The sequence below is a fragment of the Sturnus vulgaris genome, chromosome W (assembly GCF_052056855.1).
Source record: "Sturnus vulgaris isolate bStuVul1 chromosome W, bStuVul1.hap1, whole genome shotgun sequence".
NCBI classification, from domain to species: domain Eukaryota; kingdom Metazoa; phylum Chordata; class Aves; order Passeriformes; family Sturnidae; genus Sturnus; species Sturnus vulgaris.
In genome coordinates this window covers 71,982,716-72,002,969 of record NC_142282.1, presented here as the reverse complement: position 1 = coordinate 72,002,969, position 20,254 = coordinate 71,982,716, and the positions used below count along the sequence as shown (strand labels likewise).

At 43.3% G+C, this 20,254-nt stretch overlaps 1 protein-coding gene and 1 long non-coding RNA gene across 2 annotated transcripts in view; one reads left to right on the top strand and one right to left on the bottom strand.

The window, feature by feature from the left end:
* Positions 1–13,323, bottom strand: part of LOC148220403 (zinc finger SWIM domain-containing protein 6) — a 284,732-nt gene extending 271,409 nt beyond the window's left edge. Inside the window, exon 1 of the mRNA XM_088155656.1 lies at positions 12,786–13,323. Coding sequence (XP_088011782.1) covers positions 12,786–13,308 — 523 coding nt within the window. The 5' untranslated portion in view covers positions 13,309–13,323. The remainder of the gene's footprint in view (positions 1–12,785) is intronic.
* The window catches only part of LOC148220402 (uncharacterized), a 56,358-nt gene continuing 49,306 nt past the window's right edge, over positions 13,203–20,254 (top strand). Inside the window, exon 1 of the long non-coding RNA XR_015799092.1 lies at positions 13,203–14,364. This is a non-coding gene — a long non-coding RNA (uncharacterized LOC148220402). The remainder of the gene's footprint in view (positions 14,365–20,254) is intronic.

The window sequence follows — 20,254 nt, the reverse complement described above, 5'->3', positions numbered from 1 at the left end:
ATCTAAATTTTGCTGAATATCGAGACTTTTGTCTCTCATTTATAACAGTGACTATTGCTGTCATTTTTTGCCTGTTGCTATTTTGATTTTTTATGAAACTGCTATTTTTTCACTTAAATCTACCCTTATTTGTTTCTCCTTATTGGTGGAAAGGGATTGGTTAAACTAAAGGGGAGGTAACTCCTTTTAGTGTCCACCCCGTAAAATTGTCTTAAACCAAGACAAATAAATTTTAAAAATGAAGCTCTTCTTTTTCAAGTGTGATGGTACACATCACAATTACTTTAAAATATATTTCAAATGCAGTTAAAGTTTTCCCTAATTTACACTTTATTTTTCATTTTTCAGAAGGGTTTAAAAAAGCATTGGTTAAAAAGCTCACATTAGGAGACACTTCAGTCTATTTCTGATTTGACCTGATTCATTAAAGTATCCTGTACAACTGCTCAACTCCTACAGGAGGCCTCTTACCAGTTCTGACTTGACCACAAAAGAATTCTCTACACTTTAGTTACTATTAAAAGACAACACTCCTCTGGTCTGTTTACACATTTGCAGAATTAAGTCAGAAAAAAAACTGTTTTAAGATAGTGACATCACAAGTTTACTAGACCTCCTTGTCTTCAATAGTGGGGCTAAGGCAAAAAAGACTGGATGCATATTGCTGCCTCATCAGAGGAGAGCATGGTAATGCATTGCAAGGGCATCACAACATTTAGAACAGCCATATAAAACTAGTCCTATACTGGATGCTCCTGCATTCACTTCAGACTGAACTTAAAGATGTCTGGTTCACAGATGCCTCAGTCAAACGCATTGATGGTAAATGGAAGTACAGAGCAGTTGCTCTTAACATTCAGACAGGAATGGAAGTAGTAGAAGAAGGAACGAGAAGTGCACAGGTGAGAAAGCTAAAAGCTGTATTGCTGGCACTAAAGGAAAAAGCAAGGACGATATATGTTGATTTTTATTCAGTCTGGGCTGGTGCCACACAGTGGTTGTGTCAGTGGGAAGCATTAGATTGGAAAGTGAATGGAAAAAAGGTTTCCCAGAAGGAAGATTGGAAGTGGTTGTTGTTACAGGCTCAATCCCAACAAATCCACATAGGATGTGTGAAAACTCATGGCAGTGATCAAGCCTTATAGACTTATTGGAATAACAAAGTGGATCATCTGACAAAAATTAAAAAGATTAAAATTGATCAGTTGAAAGATCCACAACATTGGTATCTATTGGGTGAATGAGTACATTGTAAATTAGGGCATACTGGACAGGAAGCTCTATTTTTTGCAGCAAAAAGCAGAGGCTGACCATTGACCAGGAAGATGTGTAAAGGCCTTCTCTCACAATATTCCCAGTGCCTATTGAGACTTGGACAAAATTATCCAGACCTAGCATCGCCTTTACATATCAAAAGTGACAAAACACTCTGGTCCAGATGGCAAATAGATTATATTGGACCTCTGAAGACATCTAATGGTCACAAGTACATACTAACAGGTGTGGAAGTGGTATCTGGACTCTTAGTTGCCACTAAAAGCAAACATGCTGATGCCAAAACTACTATTTCAGGACTCAGTAACTGGTTTTCCAGTCTCCCTGTCCCAGACTATACAGTGTGACAATGGATCACACTTCACCAGTGTGATGGTACAAGACTGGGCCAAAAGGGAAGTTATCAAATTGGTTTTTCATATACCTTATTATCCCCAAGCAAACAGGATTGTGGAGCATGCCAATGGTTTGCTGAAATGCTACCTTAGGCCACACAAATCTGGATGGGATAAAAGGTTACCCTCTTGTGTTATATCAGATAAATAACTGATATGGACCAATGAGTAGTCCTGTTTCAAGAGCTTTCTTAGTCCAGTGTCCCTTGAATCAGCTCCAAATGATAAAATTGAAGCCTTTCAAGACAACCTAAAGGTGGGCCAACCAGTCATGGTCAAACTACCCCAAACTGGGATTGTACCTATTACTCTAATGGACACTCAAGGACCGTTAGCCTGGGTGGCTACTGACTCTAATGGCCACCAACACAGAATCAGTTCCTGATGAATATTTCCCACATTCTAAACTAAGGAAATTGACCTATCCTATCCAGCACACCTACCAAGATAGATAGATATTTTACAGAGCAATGTCTGGCTGCTCTTATCATTGTATAAGTTTGTTGGTTTAACCTCTCTAATAACCTTGAACATTCAAGTATATCCTCACCAACCAGAAGACTGTGTGCACATCTGGACATGAAATAAAGATCTGCTTAAGCAGAAGTAGAAAGGACTTTTGACTACTCATACCACTGTGAAAATTACAGCTGAAGACTTCTAAATCCCCTATACACAAATAAAGCTAGCTCTGGACACAAAAGAACTGTACTGGACCCTACAGTAAACAGTAAATCCACTGCAGATAGATCTGCGACAGAATCAAAGACTCTAAAAGAAATACATTAAATGTTTCTTTTTGTGTGTGTTTTCAGAGAAGTGTTTCCAATATTGCAGCACAGTTATTTGTTCCTGGATAAGCTAACCATGCTAGCTGATCCTTGCACCCAACAATTGTAATAGCAAGTATGGCTACATTAATGGTTGGTTTATGAATTTTATTCCAAATTTGCAAAATAGGGTGTAACAGAATGTGCAAACCTGACAAAAAACATTTTATCTAAAACCAAAAAGGTCTCAAAAGGATGGCTGGCTATGCTAGCTTAAGTTGGTCTACATGGTGTTAAGAATCTTGATCAGTATTGCTAAGATACTAGATAATTTAAATAGGTTTTACCAAATAAGTTTATGAATAGTGATTATTGCATTTTTATGCTCTCTAAGTTCCTTTCAAAGACTGTTACTGTTAGTTCGATTATTAGATATGCATCTAAGTTTTCCCCAAGCACTGCCTTGAGATGCTTGTGCCTTCTCTCTAGTTGCCACAGAGATTGGAAAAGATTCCTCCCTGAATTTAGCTTGGGAGGCCACACAGAACTTCATGATTGATCATTGACTTCCTTTTGTATAGAATACAAATCTGATTTCTCAATCTGCTGAACTCTTCCAATCATTACAGAATCACAGAATCACTAGGCTGGAAGAGACCTTTAAGATCATAGAGTCCAAGCCATGCCTAACACCTCAACCACGGCACTGAGTTCTAGATCCTTTTAAACATATCCAGAGATGGCGACTCCACCACCTCCCTGGGCAGACAATTCCAGTACTTGATCGCTCTTTCCTTAAAAAATTTTTTCCTAATATCCAACCTAAATTTCCCTTGGTGCAGATTAAGACTGTGTACTCTCGTTCTGTCAGTTGCTGCTTGGAAAAAGCAGCACCTGACTACAACCACCTTTCAGGAAATTGCAGAGAGTGATAAGGTCACCCCTGAGTCTCCTTTTCTCCAGGCTAAACAACCCCAGCTCCCTCAATGGGCTTGTGTTCCAAACCCCTCACCAGCCTTGTTGCCCTCCTCTGGACACGCTCAAGCATCTCAATGTCCTTCCTAAACTGAGGGGCCCAGAACTGGACACAGCACTCGAGGTGTGGCCTCACCAGTGCCAAGTACAGAGGAAGAATGACCTCCCTGGTCCTGCTGGCTATACTATTCCTGATACAGGCCAAGATGCCATTGCCTTCTTGGCCACCAGGGCACACTGCTGGCTCATGTTCAGTTGGCTGTCGACCAGTACCTTCAGGTCCCTTTCTGCCTGGGCACTGTCCAGCCACACAGTCCCCTGCCTATAATGTTGCAGGGGGTTATTGTGGCCAAAATGCAGGAGTCGGCACTTGGACTTATTAAACTTTATCTTATTTAACTCTGCCCATCTATCCAAACATTCCAGGTCTCTCTGCAGAGCCCTCCTCCCTTCCAACAGATCAACACACGCTCCCAGCTTAGTGTCGTCTGTAAATTTACTACTGAAAGACTCAAACTCTCATCCATGTCGTCAATAAAAATATTGAACAGAACTGGCCACAGCACAGACCCCTGAGGAACACCACTAGTGACTAGCCACGAACTGGATGCAGCACTGTTCACCACCACTCTCAGGGCCCAGCCATCCAGCCAGTTCTTAACCCTGCAAAGGGTGTACCTGTCCAAGCCGTGGGCTGCCAGCTTTTCCAGGAGTATGCTGTGGCAGACAGCGTCAAAGGCCTTGCTGAAGACCAAATAGACAACATCCACATCCTTTCCTATATCCACCAGGTGGGTCACCTGGTCATAAAAAGAGACCAGGTTGGTCAAACACGACCTACCCCTCCTAAACCCATGCTGGCTGGGTCTGATACCCTGGCCATCCAGTAAGTGCTGCGTGATTACACTCAGTATAAACTGTTCCATTACCTTACTGGGTACCAAGGTTAGACTAACTGGCCTATAATTTCCAGGATCTTCCTTCCTACTCTTCTTGTGAATGGGCGTCACTTTGGCCAGCTTCCAATCCTCTGGAACCTCACCAGTGAGCCAGGACTGTTGGTAAATGATGGAGAGCAGCTTCACAAACTCATCTGCCAGCTCCCTCATCACCCTGGGATGGATCCCATCTGGTCCATAGATTTATGAACATCCAAGTGGCTCAGCAGTTCTCTGACTGCCTCCTCTTCAATAACAGGGGTACCATTCTGCTCCCTGACACCATCTACCAACCCAGGAGTACAGTTAGCCTGAGGACAAGCCGTCTTCCCATTAAAGACTGAGGCAAAGGAGGCGTTAAGCACTTCCACCTTCTCCTCATCTGCAGTTACTAAGTTCCCTCCTGCATCCAATAGAGAACAAAGGTTGGTCTTACCCTTCCTTTTGCTATTAATATATTTGTAGAAACATTTTTTATTATCCTTTACAAAAGTTGCCAAATTAAGTTCAAATTGAGCTTTGGCCTCTCTAATTTTTTTTCCTATATGCCCTAGCAACCCCCTTAAATACTTGCTGAGAGACCTGACCCACCTTCCAAAGATGATGCATCCTCTTTTTATTCCTAAATTCCTTCAAAACCTTGTTGCCCATCCAGGCTGGACGTTTGCCTCATGGACTCATCTTTCAGTACACAGGGATAGTCTGTTCCTGTGCCCTCAAGATTTCTGTTTTGAAGCATGCTGTCCTTTCCTGGACTCCTTTGTTTTTAAGGGCTGCTTCCCAAGGAGCTCTCCGAATAAGTCTCCTAAATAGGCCAAAGTCTGCCCTCTGGAAGTCTAGTGTGAAAGTTTTACTAATGCTCCTCCTTATTTCACCAAATATCGAGAACTCTATAATTTCATGATCACTATGCCCCAAACAGCCTCCAACCACCACATCTCCCACCAGCCCGTCTCTATTTGTAAAGAACAGGTCTAGCATAGTCCCTCCCCTGGTGGGCTCACTCATCAGCTGTGACAAAAAGTTGTCCTCCACACACTCTAAGAACCTCCTGGACTGCCTCTTATCTGCTGTATTAAGTTCCCAGCAGATGTCTGGTAGGTTAAAGTCACCTACAAGAACAAGGGCTGGTGATCCTGAAACATTCTCCAGCTGCTTGTAGAATAAGTTGTCCACCTCTTCTACCTGGTTGGGTGGTCGATAAGACTCCCAGCAGGATGTCAGCCTTGTTGACGTTCCCCTGAATTCTTACCCATAGACATTCAATGTCATCGTCATTAGTTTCAATACTCACGGCATCAAAAGCCTCCCTAATATAAAGGGCCACCCCTCCACCTCTTCCCCATTTTCTGTCTCTTCTGAAGAGCTTGTAGCCATCCAGTGCAGCACTCCAGCTATGTGAGTCGTCCTACCACTTGTCTGTGATGGTGACTACATCATAGCTTTGCTGTTGTACCATGGCTTCCAGCTCTTCTTGTTTGTTACCCAAAGACATTGTAACCTAAAGACTGGCTTCATGAACTCTTCCCCCTGGATCCTGGTTTGCATCACATCTTTCTTGCAATTTTTAAGACTCGAGGAGTAGGGAATATTCTGATCTGCACAAACTGGCAACATCATTGGTAGGATGACTTGTTTGGATTGTCCCCAACCACAACGGACATTCTGAATTTAATGTTTTACCCTGTTGTTGCAATATTATTAGCCAAATTCTAACTGATTTCTATAATAACTTTGTATGTTAGTGTGTAATGTATAACTCAGCTAACACTCTTTCAAACTACATGAATTAAGAAAAATAGTAAAACTGAGGAGATGGATCTATCTCAACACATTTGACAATAATGTACATATATGCAGTGGATGCTTTTATAGCTTGGAGGCAAGAGGTACCTGCACTACCACTTTATGAGGTAAAGATGATTGACTGAAGTCAAGGGGTAGAGTTTAGCAAGACACCCTGCCCTGGATGCTCTGTCTTGAAATGTGATCAAGTAGAGGGTGTCACATGCTGGTTTTGATGTTGAATTATGCTAAAACCAGTCTGGCTCAGCAACCAAATCAACATCCTATGAGGATGAGGCAAAGATTTGGCAGATAAGCAGCTAAGCTGACCTGGTGACATATGACTGGCAGTCATATCACTTCACACTAGAAAAGTCCAGTTGACTTTCATATGGTCAGGTTCTAACATATTCCTCCTTGGAGTGTGTGTATGAAGTTTCCTCCCTTGGAAAGGGGATGTCCTCCAAGGATACACTTTGAGGTAAAGAGAAAGAGACCTGCCCACAAGTGTTGGTATGTGTGAGTTAAATCAATCTCTACTTAATAACTGTTTCTTTTTGCTAGCTTTAATATAATTGATTTGATATAGTGCACTATACTATACACTACTAGTAGTTTTAGCTTTTATACTGTGTAGTATATAACTCTGTTTAAGATCTTTTATCTAATCATTTGTCATAATAAATAAGTCATTTTATATAAATGTATCTGATTTACCATCCTTAATCCTGAGGGAAAAAGTTAAACCATTGACAAAGTCTGGGGCTAAAACTGGATTCAGCCACACCCTGACTCCTCTCTAAGGAGTTTAGAAAGCAAGGAGGTCCTCTCTGCATCTTGTGGCTCAACAGCAGGGCTTCTCCAGTAAACTTAATCTCCACCCATGACAACCTCCTCAAGTTAGAGCGCAGAGAGTACACAAGCATCAGTTGTTGGCATGGACCCCGTCCCAAATTCAAGAATTGCTACATACCAAAATATCGGATCATATACAGATGTGTTAGCTTTGTACAGCCTGGTTTTTGGTAGCGGGGGGGCCACAGAGGTGGCTTCTGTAAGAAGCTGCTGGAAGCTTCAACCATGTCCAGTAGAGCCAATCTCTGATAGCTCTGAAGATGGACATGCTGCTGACCAAAGCTGGGCCAATTAGACAGGTTGGTAACGCCTCTGTGATGACATATTTAAGAAGAAAATCAAAACAAAGTGGGCATGCACAGTTTTAATTCCAGCTAGAGAAGAGGAGGTGAGAACATGTGAGGGAAACAACATGGAAACACCAAGGTCAGTGGAGAAGGAGGGGGAGGAGGTGCTCCAGGTACCAGAGCCAAGATTCCTCTGCAGGCCGTGGTGATGACCATGATGAAGTAGCTGTCCCCCAGCAGCCCATGGGGATCCACAGGGGATGCAGAGATCCACCCGCAGCCTGTGGAGGAGGTGCTCACACCAGAGCGGGTGGATGCCTGGAGAAGGCTGTGATCCAGTGAGAGACCCGTTGGAGAGAAAGGGCCCCTGCTTCCAGGCTGGAGCAGCCTGTCCTTGGAGGACTACACTCTGTGGAAGAGTGACCCACGCCGCAGCACTTTTGGAAAGACTGCTGCTCGTGAGATTGGAACCATGTTGGAAAAGTTCATGGACAACTGTCTCCCATGGGAAGGGACCCCACAGTCTCACAGGAGAAGGACTCCTCTCCCTCAGCAGTGAAAGATCTTGGGTGATAAACTGACCAAACACCCTACACCCTGTCTCCCTGCACTGTCAGTGGTAAGGAGGGAGGGGTTGGGGGGAAAAAGGTGTTTTTAATGGCTTATTTTACTTCTCATTGTCCTTCTCTGATTTTGTTAGTAATAAATTAACTTTGTACTTCTAAGTTGGGCCACTTTTGCCCTTGGAGTGTTTTCTCCCAGTCCTTAACACATGAAGCCTTTGTTCATTTTTTTCTCTCCTCTGTCCAGCTGTGGCAGGGAAGAGTGAGTGAGGAACTACCGTGGGTGCCTGGCATTTGGCCAGTGTCAGTCCACGATGGAATACCTTTCCTAAACTGAAAGCAAACTTTGAAACTGATTTCTCGGGAGCAAGGAAAGCCTTGAATTTAAGGGAAAAATTAAATGTAAGATGTTGGAGTCAGTAAGTCAGGAGTCTCTGAATTTTTCAGAAAGAAATCAGAGTGCAGGGACTGAATTAAAACCTTTGGATGGATTAAAGTATGTTAAGCCACTCACACATAAAGTAGAGGTATAAGTTTAAGTTTTAGTATAAGCAAGCAAGTAAGTAAGTAGAATAGGTTTTAAGTGCTTTTAGTAAGTAAAAGGTCTTAGATACCAGTGTAGAAGTTTGAAAAACATAGTCTTAGATACTAGGAGTTCCATGGAGGCTCCAAGAACATAGTTTTAGACATAATAAAGCTATAGTAAGAATATTGTTTACATTTTTCAGATAGAACAAGATATACCATATGTGTAGTTTATACGTAGCCTGGCGTTCTAAGAAACTAGAATTCTAATAGGTTATGAAGTGGCGGTCCGAGTTTGTGTCTTAGCTTGTTGGGAAGTTTCTATATAAAAACATGCATTAGGGAGAGCTGCTGCTTTTGCTTTTTGCCATTGCTTCTGTTCCTGCTCTCTCACTGCCATCATCAACACCCAAGAAGAAGATAGGAGCTGCAGCAACATCAGCCCTGCCGGGGCCTCAGGGAGCAGCTTCTCCTTCTGTTTCGGACTCTAAACCAAAACTTAGCATGGACTTTACTGTCTGTGACTTTTGCTTTTGAGACTGATGTGCTTTTGCAATAAACAACTTTATAGCAACTACTAGCTGCTTGGCTCATTGAAGAAAACAACCTGACAAGTTGGGTGCCTAAGAGCACCTGGAGGCTTAACCTCACAGTAAGAAGCATGAAAACTGACCTAAAACAAACTAGGAAGAATTTTTGTTAGGTTAACCCAATTTAAGCTTTTCTATAAAAGAAGACTCATTGTTTTAAAAACTATAATAGGAAGAGATTTATAATTCAGTTTCGCCTTAAAATAACTTTAAAAATTCTAGTGCTGACCAAAAATTAAGGCATGTTATCAAGGGCATTGTCCAAATGTCTTTTAAACAGTGACAAGCTTGGGGCATCAATCCATCTGTAGGAAGCTTGTCCCAGTGTTTGACCACCCTGTCAGTAAAGAAATGCTTCCTTAGGTCCAGTCTGAACTTCCCCTGGCACAGCTGTGAACCATTCCCACGCATACTATCACTGTATCTCAGGGAGAAGAGGTCAATACCTCCCCTCTCCACTTCCCCTCCTTAGGAAGCTGTAGAGAGCCATGAGGTCACCCCTCAGCCTCCTTTTCTCCAAACTAGACAAACCCAGAGCTGTCAGCTACTCCTTATAGGACATTCCTTCCAGCCCTTTCACCAGCTTTGTTGCCCTCCTCTGGGGGCAATTCAAGGACTTTGATATTCTTCTTAAATTATGGGGCCTGGAACAGTACCAGAGGGAAAGCTGCACCAATGCAAATACAGCAGGAACAATGTCCCACGTCTGTTTGAAGCATTTGGGCAATGTCCTTAACAATACAACTGACATGTTTCATATCACCAGCTTCCACTATTTTTATGCAGCCTTCCAAAATAAGCCCATATAAGGTAAACAAACAAACAAACAAAAAATTTTCAAACCCAAACCCGACCGAAATATTTTCAGTAGTAGGTATAGCAATTTAGAATGCAGTTAAGGTGTACAGAAGCAGCAGTCAATACTTCAGTTGTATTTATGCATATTTTTTCTCCACATTGACCCTTCCCAACATTACTTCCTTTTGAAGCTACAAACACCTTTTTTTTCATTCACAATGTTAAAAACTACAATGTAATATTGGCTTTCGCATTTATGTATTAGCTTTTGCATGCTGATATTGACCATAAATATTCGGATATAGTACAATGTATAACTCTATTTAGCTGTTTGTTAGTATAACAACCTATTAGTTTAAGTATGCACCGTATAGTTTATAGAAATAGTGGTGTGATGAATGTATCATATTGTAGGCCTTAGCAAAAACACAAAATGTTTTAAATGCTTCTATGTGACTGAAAGAATGGTGGGAAATAATTATGTTGATTCCCACATCTGCTGACTGACCCATCTAAAAGATAACAGTGACAAAAGCAGAGCACTGGAGAAAAATCTTAGAAAAATTTGTTAACCCCTTATTGGAGGATGTGGAACAACAGGATGGAGACACAAAAAAGAAATAAAACATATCTAACAGGATGTCATGCAGAAAAGTTAGTGTAAAGAAAACAAACCAAAGAGTTCCTGAAACATCAAAAACTCAAAAGAATGCCTGAATAATGTATGAAGCACATGAATATGTATATACCTCAGTAATGTAACAGTATAAAGATCACACTCTGGCTTTACCGCGGTGCTTTTTGGCCAAAAACCAAGGGCACCTCAGCGCTGGTTAATTTTTTATCTCTTATTAAACTTCTAAAAAAAAATTTCCAAATTGCAAATCTCGTTTTTCACAACTACTCATTGAGGCCTATTCCACTGCCTGAAAGCAAGCAAAGCCAAGCCCACACCAGGTGTCCTAGAAAAGACTGCATCCATTTTTATCACCCCTTGGCTTTATTTTCACAGTGAATTCCTAGTTGAAATGTAATCAACTAATACCTCCTATGTTCACTTCTGCCATTCCTCATTGCTTGCAAAGAGTATCAAGTGCAAGTAAAAGGAAAAAAGTCTCAGCACTGCCAATCAAACTAAAAAGGTCCTACTTCTGGTTTTGCCAGTCCTGAGGAACCACCAATGCACCTCAGACCTTTGGAAAAAAGGAGAGAAAGCCAAAACAATAAGCTTATAAAAAAGGTAATTAAAAAATAAAATCCTTAAGAATAACAAAAAAAAAAAGTAAAAAAAAAGCCAATCAAAAACAAACAAAAAAAAACACCACAAAAAACCCACTCGTGTAAAGCTGAAGTCCACCTAGGCAGAAGGGCGCTTAATCCAGGAAGACCTTCCCTTCAGAAAATAGAAGGCAAGTTTGCAGGTTGCCCGCGAAGCGAAATCCGCTGCGGAGAAGGCCGACGGAGAGGCCAGCACCCTCCGACCCCGAGCCGCAGCACCGAGACCAGGGATGCCGCTATAACTCGGCACGGCTCAGCCCCACACGGCGCCGCGAATAAAGGGCGAGCAGCTGCCGCAGTCAATGCACCGCCAGAAGACGGTCCAGCCCAGCACAGGGCGGGACGGCAGCTCCGCGCGGCCGGTCCTTCTGTCTCGCCCTGCCCCAATTGTCGAGCCGGCAGTGAGAAGCGATAGTCTTTTGTCTGGTTTGCCCTTTCGGTGGGGGGCAGAAAACCAACGAGAACATAAACGTTAAAATGAGAACAAAGTGTCCAGTCGCCGCCTCCAGCGCGAGGCACCGCCGCACAGCAATGCGCGTAGCGATGCGTACAGTAAATGCGCCCGGGCCGCACAAAGTGCAAGAGCAGCACCCTCGGCGAAAGTTTCCTGGGGAAGGCATAAACCCCTTCCTCATAGAGCCACCACCACCCCAACGGGGCCTGCTTGCGGGTGGGAGTAGTAGCTCTCACTCACACACATAGATACATGGCAAGGCAAAACTGTTCCCCCCCCCCCCCCATAGGGGCGGAGAGTACCAACCTCCAGTGCCCTTTAAACAGAGGTAGGAACCAGGGGCACCAGCTCTCAGAGGGGGAAAAACAGTGGAAGGCGGCGGTCGCTTCATGCAGGAGCAGCAGCGGAAGGGGGGAGGGAAGTATTGCTCCAGAAGAAGAAAGAGCAGCGATTTTCTCCTCACCTTGCCATTGTCACGCAGGGGCTCGTTCTAAAGTAATCCGTGAGCCCCTCCGCGCCCGAGCTGTAGCAGCTCCCCGCCGTGACATGCACATGCCTCCCCCGCTCCCCCCAGTGGTGGGGCCTGAGCAAATCGCGCCTCCACCCTCTGGCTCGCCGCCGCCCTAGAAATGCCTTTGTTTGTAGCTTTAACCGCACACCCACTCCTGGGGGCCCGCACCCTCTTTTAATTCTTTATTTTGGATCGAGGCGCCTCCCACCCACTTCCCCCGTCGTTCCCCTTCTGCTGATTCATTTCAACCAGCGGTTCTGAAGAGGGGGGAAGCGGAGGCATCTCCTTGCTATTGTGGCTCAGGGTATGGTGATGACCCGGATTGCCAAATGTGGGGAGCTGGAAGGAAGCAGAGCCAAACGGGATTACATGGAGAAGGCAGAAGGCGTCGGAAAAGTTAAAGGGACAGGCAAAGGGCAGCGTGCCCAACCCTTCTGTCAGAGACCGGGCCGGCCGTTGGCGGCAGGCATCGTGGATACGTCACGGAGCAAAGCGAAGGAGTTATTCCGTGTTCTGAATCTGAGGAGGAGACTGGAAGAGGAAGTTGCCCGACCCGAACTACAGCCTGAGAGTGAAGGCCGTACCGCGGGGAGAGCGGGAGGAGGGGGAGAGTCGCACACGCCAAGGAGGTGGGGTGGCTGAGGCCGCCAGGCCGCGCAGCAAGAGGCGGCTCCCCGGATAATAGGCGGGTGACGCGTCAGGGGGAGACCCACGTCTGAGACCAGCAGCGCCCTACCCAAGTGGCCGTGGCCCAGCTCCGCAACGCGGTCCCGGCCGGTAACTCACCGACTTGCAGGACATTATCGACATAGCCCCCATCTAGCAGAACAATGCCCCGACGAAAAGGCAGGCGGTTCTCCTCGACGGCGGTGGTGTCCGCACCCCCGCCGGGCGCGCTACCGGCGGCGGTCCCCCCGGGCGCAGTGGTGAGATCCTCGGCCCCGGTGTTGAAGGAGGAGTACATGCAGATTTCCCTCTCGCTGCGGGGGAAAGACCAGTAGACAATCCTACGTTGCACCGGCTCTGGGATCCGTTCGAAGCGCTCTTCCACCTGTTGGAAAGGCCACTTCTCCGCCACCTTGCGAGCCGCGATGTCCAGCAGGGACTCGGGGCTCTGGGTCTTGTCGAGCGGTAGCAGCCCCAGAGCGGCAGCAGCTACGGTAGCAGTTGCGGAGGAGGGTCCGGCGCAGAGCGCCCCATTGCTGAGGCTAGTGCCGCCCGCCCATTGGCCTGGCCTACTGGCCGAGCCATAGCCAGGTCTGCAGCAGAGGCGCTTAGCGGGGAAAGAGAGCTGACCACGCTCCGCCATGATCGCACTGCTTCTAAGCGGATAGCGGAAGTGGGTATACCCTATAAACGACACCAGGAAGGCCGCGAGCCACCTCTGGGTCACGCCCCCTCTTCCTTTACATGGCCGCAAGGGGCGGTACCGGCTGCTCGCCCACCGTGGGGGGCGGAGTCTTATGCAAATAGACGCCATAAACGTAAATAGAATGGCCTGAGGAAAGCTTGATCTCTGCGTGGGTGGAGGATGGTGTGCGCGCTCCTGGTGCAGAGACGCTGTGCTGATGTGTCGGTCGCCTTCTTTTCCCCTGACGTCATACGTGCAAGTCTGAGAGCACCTTACATACCTGGTGGGAAAGGGGAGCGTGGCTGGTGGAGCCCCTCTATGACACCATGGAATGGAATGTGGGGGTGGGGCCGTCGCGGTCTCAACCCGGTCACCTCCGCTAGGAAAACCGGCGGGGGTGGGTTAAAACTCAATCCCGCAGCTGGAAAGTATAGTAACGGCTGAGGTAGCCACTCTCCTCCACAAAAAGGTGGGGTCCTGGCCTGCCTCAAACGTCTTTCCTGGGGGAAGAGAGGGAAGCCCGCCTTTTGCCGGAGATCCGTGGGAGTTGAGGGCTGCTGGGAGGCAGCAGAGGCGCCTCGGAGGGCAGGTAGAAGGTGTTTATGGGTGGCTCCATGTGGAGTCGAGTGGCCTGGCCTGGGCTCCTGCCTCAGAAGCGGGCTGAAATTGGCGAAGCTGGGGTGTTGCTGTCGGGGTGCTGTTCTTCTGGGGTAAGATCTGGAGTGGCTGAATCCACGCGTAACAAGCCCTTGAGACAGCTCAGTAAGGCGCAACTTAAATTTCTCTTTTATTGGAGACACTACGGTATCTACGGCCGTTGGGCCTCGGGGTGGGCTCCCGTCCCGTGGGGTGCCCGACGTGTGCTGTCTCGCTGGTCGCGCGCGCGCTGTGGACGTGTTTGTGTGTGGGCTGGTTGTAGCCTGGTGCGGGCTCCACGCAGCCGACTCGCCTCACAGGTCTGGCTTGGAACCACTCTGGTAGCCCAAGATGAAAGGCTCCGTAACATAACCCACGGTGAGTAAATTGAACGCTACTAACGCGTTGTGTTTGCCCTGATGTTAAAAAAAAGTCTGTAAAAATGCTAGTGTTGGCTATCTGTCCCGATTAATTTTTTTGCAAGCGGTAGGGTGCATAATGCTCGCAGTTGCTGCAGAGCATCAAGTGACAAGTATTCTTTTTATTTTTCAGGATTCAGTAAAAAACATAGTGATATATGGGATCATACCGACTCTTTAAATCAAATAGCCTTCCTGAAAAAAAAAATAGCTGATTACCCACAGTAGCAGCAGGTTGAGAATATAAGACTCCTGCATAGCAACTTGCAATTGAAAACACTTATTCATCTTGCTTGAATTTAACAATGAACAGGACTTGATAGTATACGATGCAGAAGCCGTGATTTGAGTGCCTAGTTGCTTCATTCACGTAGACTAGTTTACCTAGGTAGACTACGTTTTCTATGATATAATGTAAGTGTTCATCTGGGAAATGCAAAATTGGGAGATGGCTCCATCAGGGAAATCAGTGAAAGAATATCAAGTGTGTCAGGTGTAAGATCTAAGAAGTACAAATAGCATCAAGCTGACTTGAAACTTGATATCTACTTTTTGTTTTCACCAAAACCTGAGACTACATCAATAGCTTATTCTTTTAACAGGTGTTTAAAGAGCTTTGCAGAAACTGTTTCCCATTAAAATTGAATGAGAAATTCAGTGAACTGTATAAGATTTGTAGGCTGGGTTTTAAAAAAAGATCAACAGAAAACCTGAAGATAGTTTAAAATAAGCAGATATTTGCTTTTTTACTTACTGCTAAGCTCATAGACAGTAGCATTGATTTTTCATTTCATAGGTAATCTTTTTACATCTAGGTAAAGAACTTATTTTTCTATTGTCAGTTGCGCATATTAAGAAAATGACTTATGGATTTTAATCAAGGAGTTTAAATTGCAGACTACATACAGGGACTCAACTGTGTTCTGCAGAGTTCATTTTCTGTATATGCTATAAGGTCGTGGTTTTTTGGGATCATGAGCTCTACCTTCTGAACAGGAAATGACTATAAACTGATGCTTGTGCTTCTGGGTATAGACGGTACAAAACAGTTACTCTTGAGGTACCAGTTTTGTAAGTTCACAGATACCTTGCTGAGATATTAACTTACATTTTCATAATTTTGGATATATGTAGCCGTGGAAAGGGGTTTTAACCCTTTAAGTGCGGCGGAAATAAGATGCACAGCTACATGGTCGTCTTTCATGACAGAAAGAAAGAGACAAGTTTATTCAGAAACACACTTGGTTTTATAGCATGACTCGCAATTCCAAGAGTAGAGAAAAGGTGATTGGTTCAGAGAGAAGACACCCCATTGCCAGGGCCTGATCACACACCACAACAGGTGTTCTATCTTGTTATTAATTCCTTTTTATTTTGACCAAATTATCACCCTGGGAGAAATTCTCCCTAGCCTTGAGCTGGACCAGCTTATCGGCTGGGAACAGAGCTGAAAAGCTCTAGCCTGGAATATTTTTCAGGCTGTAATTTTCTTACTTTCTCAATATATGTCCCACAGATATATACTTTAGAAGTGATCTACTGGATTTATAACTTAATTCCTACTAAATTTTAGAGGTATTTGGGAGCCTGAATGCTACAGACAAGAGATAAGGATGAAGCACTTTATTTTACTATTAATATGGTATTGATTTCAGTATTTCTGAGAGCAGATAAATGGAATATATAGCAAATAGGAAGAAATTAATGATTACATGTGTACAAGAACAGAGGAAATTTATATTTAATTTTCACCCCATTGCTCTGTTAATAATTGTTCACATCTTAAAGTATTTTTTCTTCTGTGTTATTCTAGCGCTATTTCTGTTTTAAACAAGTGTCTAGTAAGTCAGTAAAAATGCCCTTCTAAATTGGGTAATGGCTTTTGTTTACCAGGTATTAACCACCTGCTAAAATAAAAATAACACACTAATGCCACTGGAAGAATTCTTCCTGTCATAATAAAGAAGCTTTATAGTGAAAACTGAGATCCACCTTTTTAATCCATCTACTACTCAGCAGGAATGTCTACTTCCCCTTAAGTAAGAATATTAATAGCTACACAGGATGCTCTTGAAGCATTTTTCATTTCTGAGCTAGGGAATACATTAAGAAGTAATGGCATCTTTAATCTTGAAATTCTGCCATAAGCACGAGGTATGGTTCTCCTTGGGCTCCCTCTGCATTGGTGTAGCTCCATAATTATTTGCAAATTATAATGCGTCTGAAGTTCCTTTGTCCCACTAGTATTGCTCCTTGAGTTCCTTTAACTTTCTGAAAGCAAGTAGGAAGATGTGTTAATTCCAGGGAAGAAAGTAAAATGTGTTAAAGCCATACCCAAACTATATTTAAATTTATTGTTAATTTATCTTTCAGTGGATATTCTTGTGCAAAGACCTTGCTGAGTTGATCATTCCTCTTTTTCTGCCTTATGGTTTTGGGAGGTCTGTATTCCAGAGCTATGCAGAGAGGAAGGAACAGCTGCAAAAATGCTTGGAAAGATACTTGACCACCATTCGGTAAAATTGATTCTTAGTAATGTTTCAAAACATTAGGCCACTTGCATGCATTTTTGCTCATTCTAGTAATACATGCAGGGCTTAATCTTTCTATTAGTTATAGTAATTTAAAAGAAAGATCACATATAGCTGCACAGTTGTGTTTATATGGAACAAACAATAGTCTAAATATATAAAAAAGGATTGCAGACAACCTAATGCTGGGCAACACAAGTCACCCTGGTGTTAACAATTATCTGGAAATATGAAGAACAACAACCAACCATTAAGAGGAGACATGGCATTTAAGCTGAACAAGAGTACAGATTCATGTACTGAAACAGTAGGGAGTTAGAGATTAAGAGGAAGAAACTCGGGGAGGTTAGAGAGCTCGTAAAGCTTTAAGAAAAAAACATAAGAACATTATTCACAGTGTTAGCACTAAAATAATCAAATACAAAATGACTGATGGGTCTGCTGAAACAGATGATTTTAAAATACTAAAGTGAATCCTTTTTAACCTGTTTCTTTATGGGTTTTTAGATAACTAAGCAATTCTTATAAGAAAGCTGTAGGTTTTATGGATTCCAAATGTATTCTGTGATTTATCTCTTGAAAATTTTGAAAAACACTGCTATAGGTAATGGTAGGGAATATCACTACTTTGCAGTGTAGTGACTGGAAATTTAAACACAGGAAAACTGGATAATAGTGATGAGTGTTGATGAAGATATTGTCTTAAGATTGGTCAATGAAGAAAATGTGCTTGGTGAATATCTTTGGGTTTACAATGTTTTCTTAAATAGTTTCATTTGTTATGTTCAGAAACTTTTTTAAATTTAAGGTGTTTAAAAAATAATGTTTTGCTTTTAGTAGCCTTTTAAACCAAATCCTCTAGGGTAAATATTGCCAGCTCTTTAGAGTCGCTCTGTTGAAGTGAAAATAAACCAGCAGCAGTGAATGAGCCCTTTCAAAGTGCAAGTTTTTATTTTAATTAAATTTCATGATGATTCTGAAACTGGTGTCAGGCTAGAATCTAAAAGCATTTAGGAAAACGTACTTAAAATACCAAGTGTGCTTTAACAGTATTCTACAATAATGAAAAGATACAAACATTCTAATTCTTGACATTCATCTGTGTCCTCTGATTTTTTTTGTGGCTTGATACTTGATGTATGAAGTCATTCTAAGATGGACTGAAGGAGAGGGCATGTGTGCCAGAGTCCCAGATCTGTGTGAATTAAGGCTACTCTGTATTTTCTCAAGGAATGAGCACATTCAGTTTATATTTATTGAAAATAGACCCTGGGAATGAATTATTTCTTCCTCATAAGGATCCCTGCACTGGGATATCTGTTGGGACAATTTAGCTCACTACTAACTTACTAGGGATAAAAGCATCACCATTCCAAGTAAAATGATAATGTGAAAGTGATTTCTTAAAATTAAACATATTGAACTGATTTAGAAGATTCAGAATTTCAAAGTAAAAAAGCTTCCCTAAACTTTTAAGAATTTAATTTCTTCTAGTATAAAAATAAAAGCAAATTTGATGAAAAAGTATTTTTTTTTCAAATAGCTTCTTGTGCTGGTTATGCATTGAAGGCACCTGGGGGAGGGCACACACACAATTTTTCTCCATGAGAATTTCCTCTGTGAGTTGATGGGACCAATTGGAGGCTGGTTTGATTATTGACAGCCTGAGAAACCAATTGGAGAAAGTTAGTTCGCTCTGTGAAAACACATTTTGAAGGAGGTAACCCGGAAAAAAACTCTGTTTTATTTCCTGCCTCTCGCAAGGTAACCAACCCCATGTTCAACCAGGGGCCCTGATATAATTGTCTCTGTTTAGAGACAAGTTTACAAGAAAAATGCTCTGGAATTAGTGTATCCTCTAAAAAGAGGGTTCCAACAATCCCTTTCTGCCAATAAGAAATTAATACCTAGTGCATGAAAGTGAAAAAAACCCAACCGTTTATTGACAGTGCCCACACCGCATGGGAAAAAAAGCACTAATAAATGCTAGATATTGAATTGGTAGACCTTACCCACACACATACACTCTGAAACAAAAAAAAAAAAAAAAAAAAAAAAAAAAAGCCAGGGAAAGAAAAAATAAAAAAACCAAAACACACTGGCTGGCACGGTGGTGGGGAGAAAAAAAATGGCCCTGGCTCCTGTGTCAAGGAAAAATAAAAAGCAACATAACAAAAGGTTCATGGTCCGGCTCGGGCAAAACAGATGGGAACCTGGTGAATCGCTGGTGTTGGTCCCCTCTTCACAGCAAATTTGGTGTCCTTTCTTTTGCCGGCTCGGCTTTTCCCAGGTCTGTGGCCAGGACCCAGGTCGCCTTCCCGCCGGTTCCTGGCCAACTCATCTCCCGGTGATTGTTCTCTCTGATCTCAGACCAAAACCAAACCGTCCAATTCAAGAAAAAAGCTGCCGAATGATTGCTGTTGCAGTCTCCAAGGCCAGGGAAAGGCAAAAACCCCAAACTTCTTGTTTAAGCTAACAAAACCCAAGCACAAAGGATGCCTGGGCAGCGAGGCTTTTTAGAAGCCCTCGCAAGAGCCCCAAGGCTTCTGGCTTCTCCCTTCCCCGGACCCACCTTAAAGTTACAGCAACCATTTCTGGGCATAGAGCAGATGGTCGGAATAGAAAAACCACCCTAAGACAATAACGTACAGAAAGTGGACTGGCGGTCTAAATGGAAACACCATTAGACTGCCTTCTTGTGGATAAGCATTGTGATAAATATATTACAGTGTTGGCTTTTGCAATTGTTAGAGTGAATACTATGTGTTTTATAATGTTGACCTTTGTAAAAGAAGTTTTACTAAAGCTTAGAGTTCTTTTAATCCGAATGCTGTGTTGTGATACCAGTGTTGGTTGGGATTTGTTGTAATGTTAACATTTAACCAATGAAAGAATCGAGGCATGTTGAATGTATCGAAAAGTAGCAATGACCACGACGAGAATGACTGCACATGCTCTGAAGGGGAGGGATGGAGGAGGAACTGCGCTAAAATGTTTGAATATGTATAACCGTTTGTAAATATGTATTAGGCTTATGCAATACCCAGGGTATATAAGGGATGTTACCGTGTTGACTGGTATGCCTCTGGCTGTGGCTAAGCACCTAGCACTATTCCTTTTGCTTTATTGACTTTGTCCCCTATTGTCTCTTATTAAATTTTCTTTAAATTTTTACTGAGGAGTGGGCTTCATTTCTCACAAGCATCCTACACTAATAAATCTTTTTATCTTCTCTGACTTCCTTCCTTTAAACTGCATTTTACTTTAGCCTTCCTTGCATTAGACCAAATAGCTACTTTGCCATGACAGACAACATAG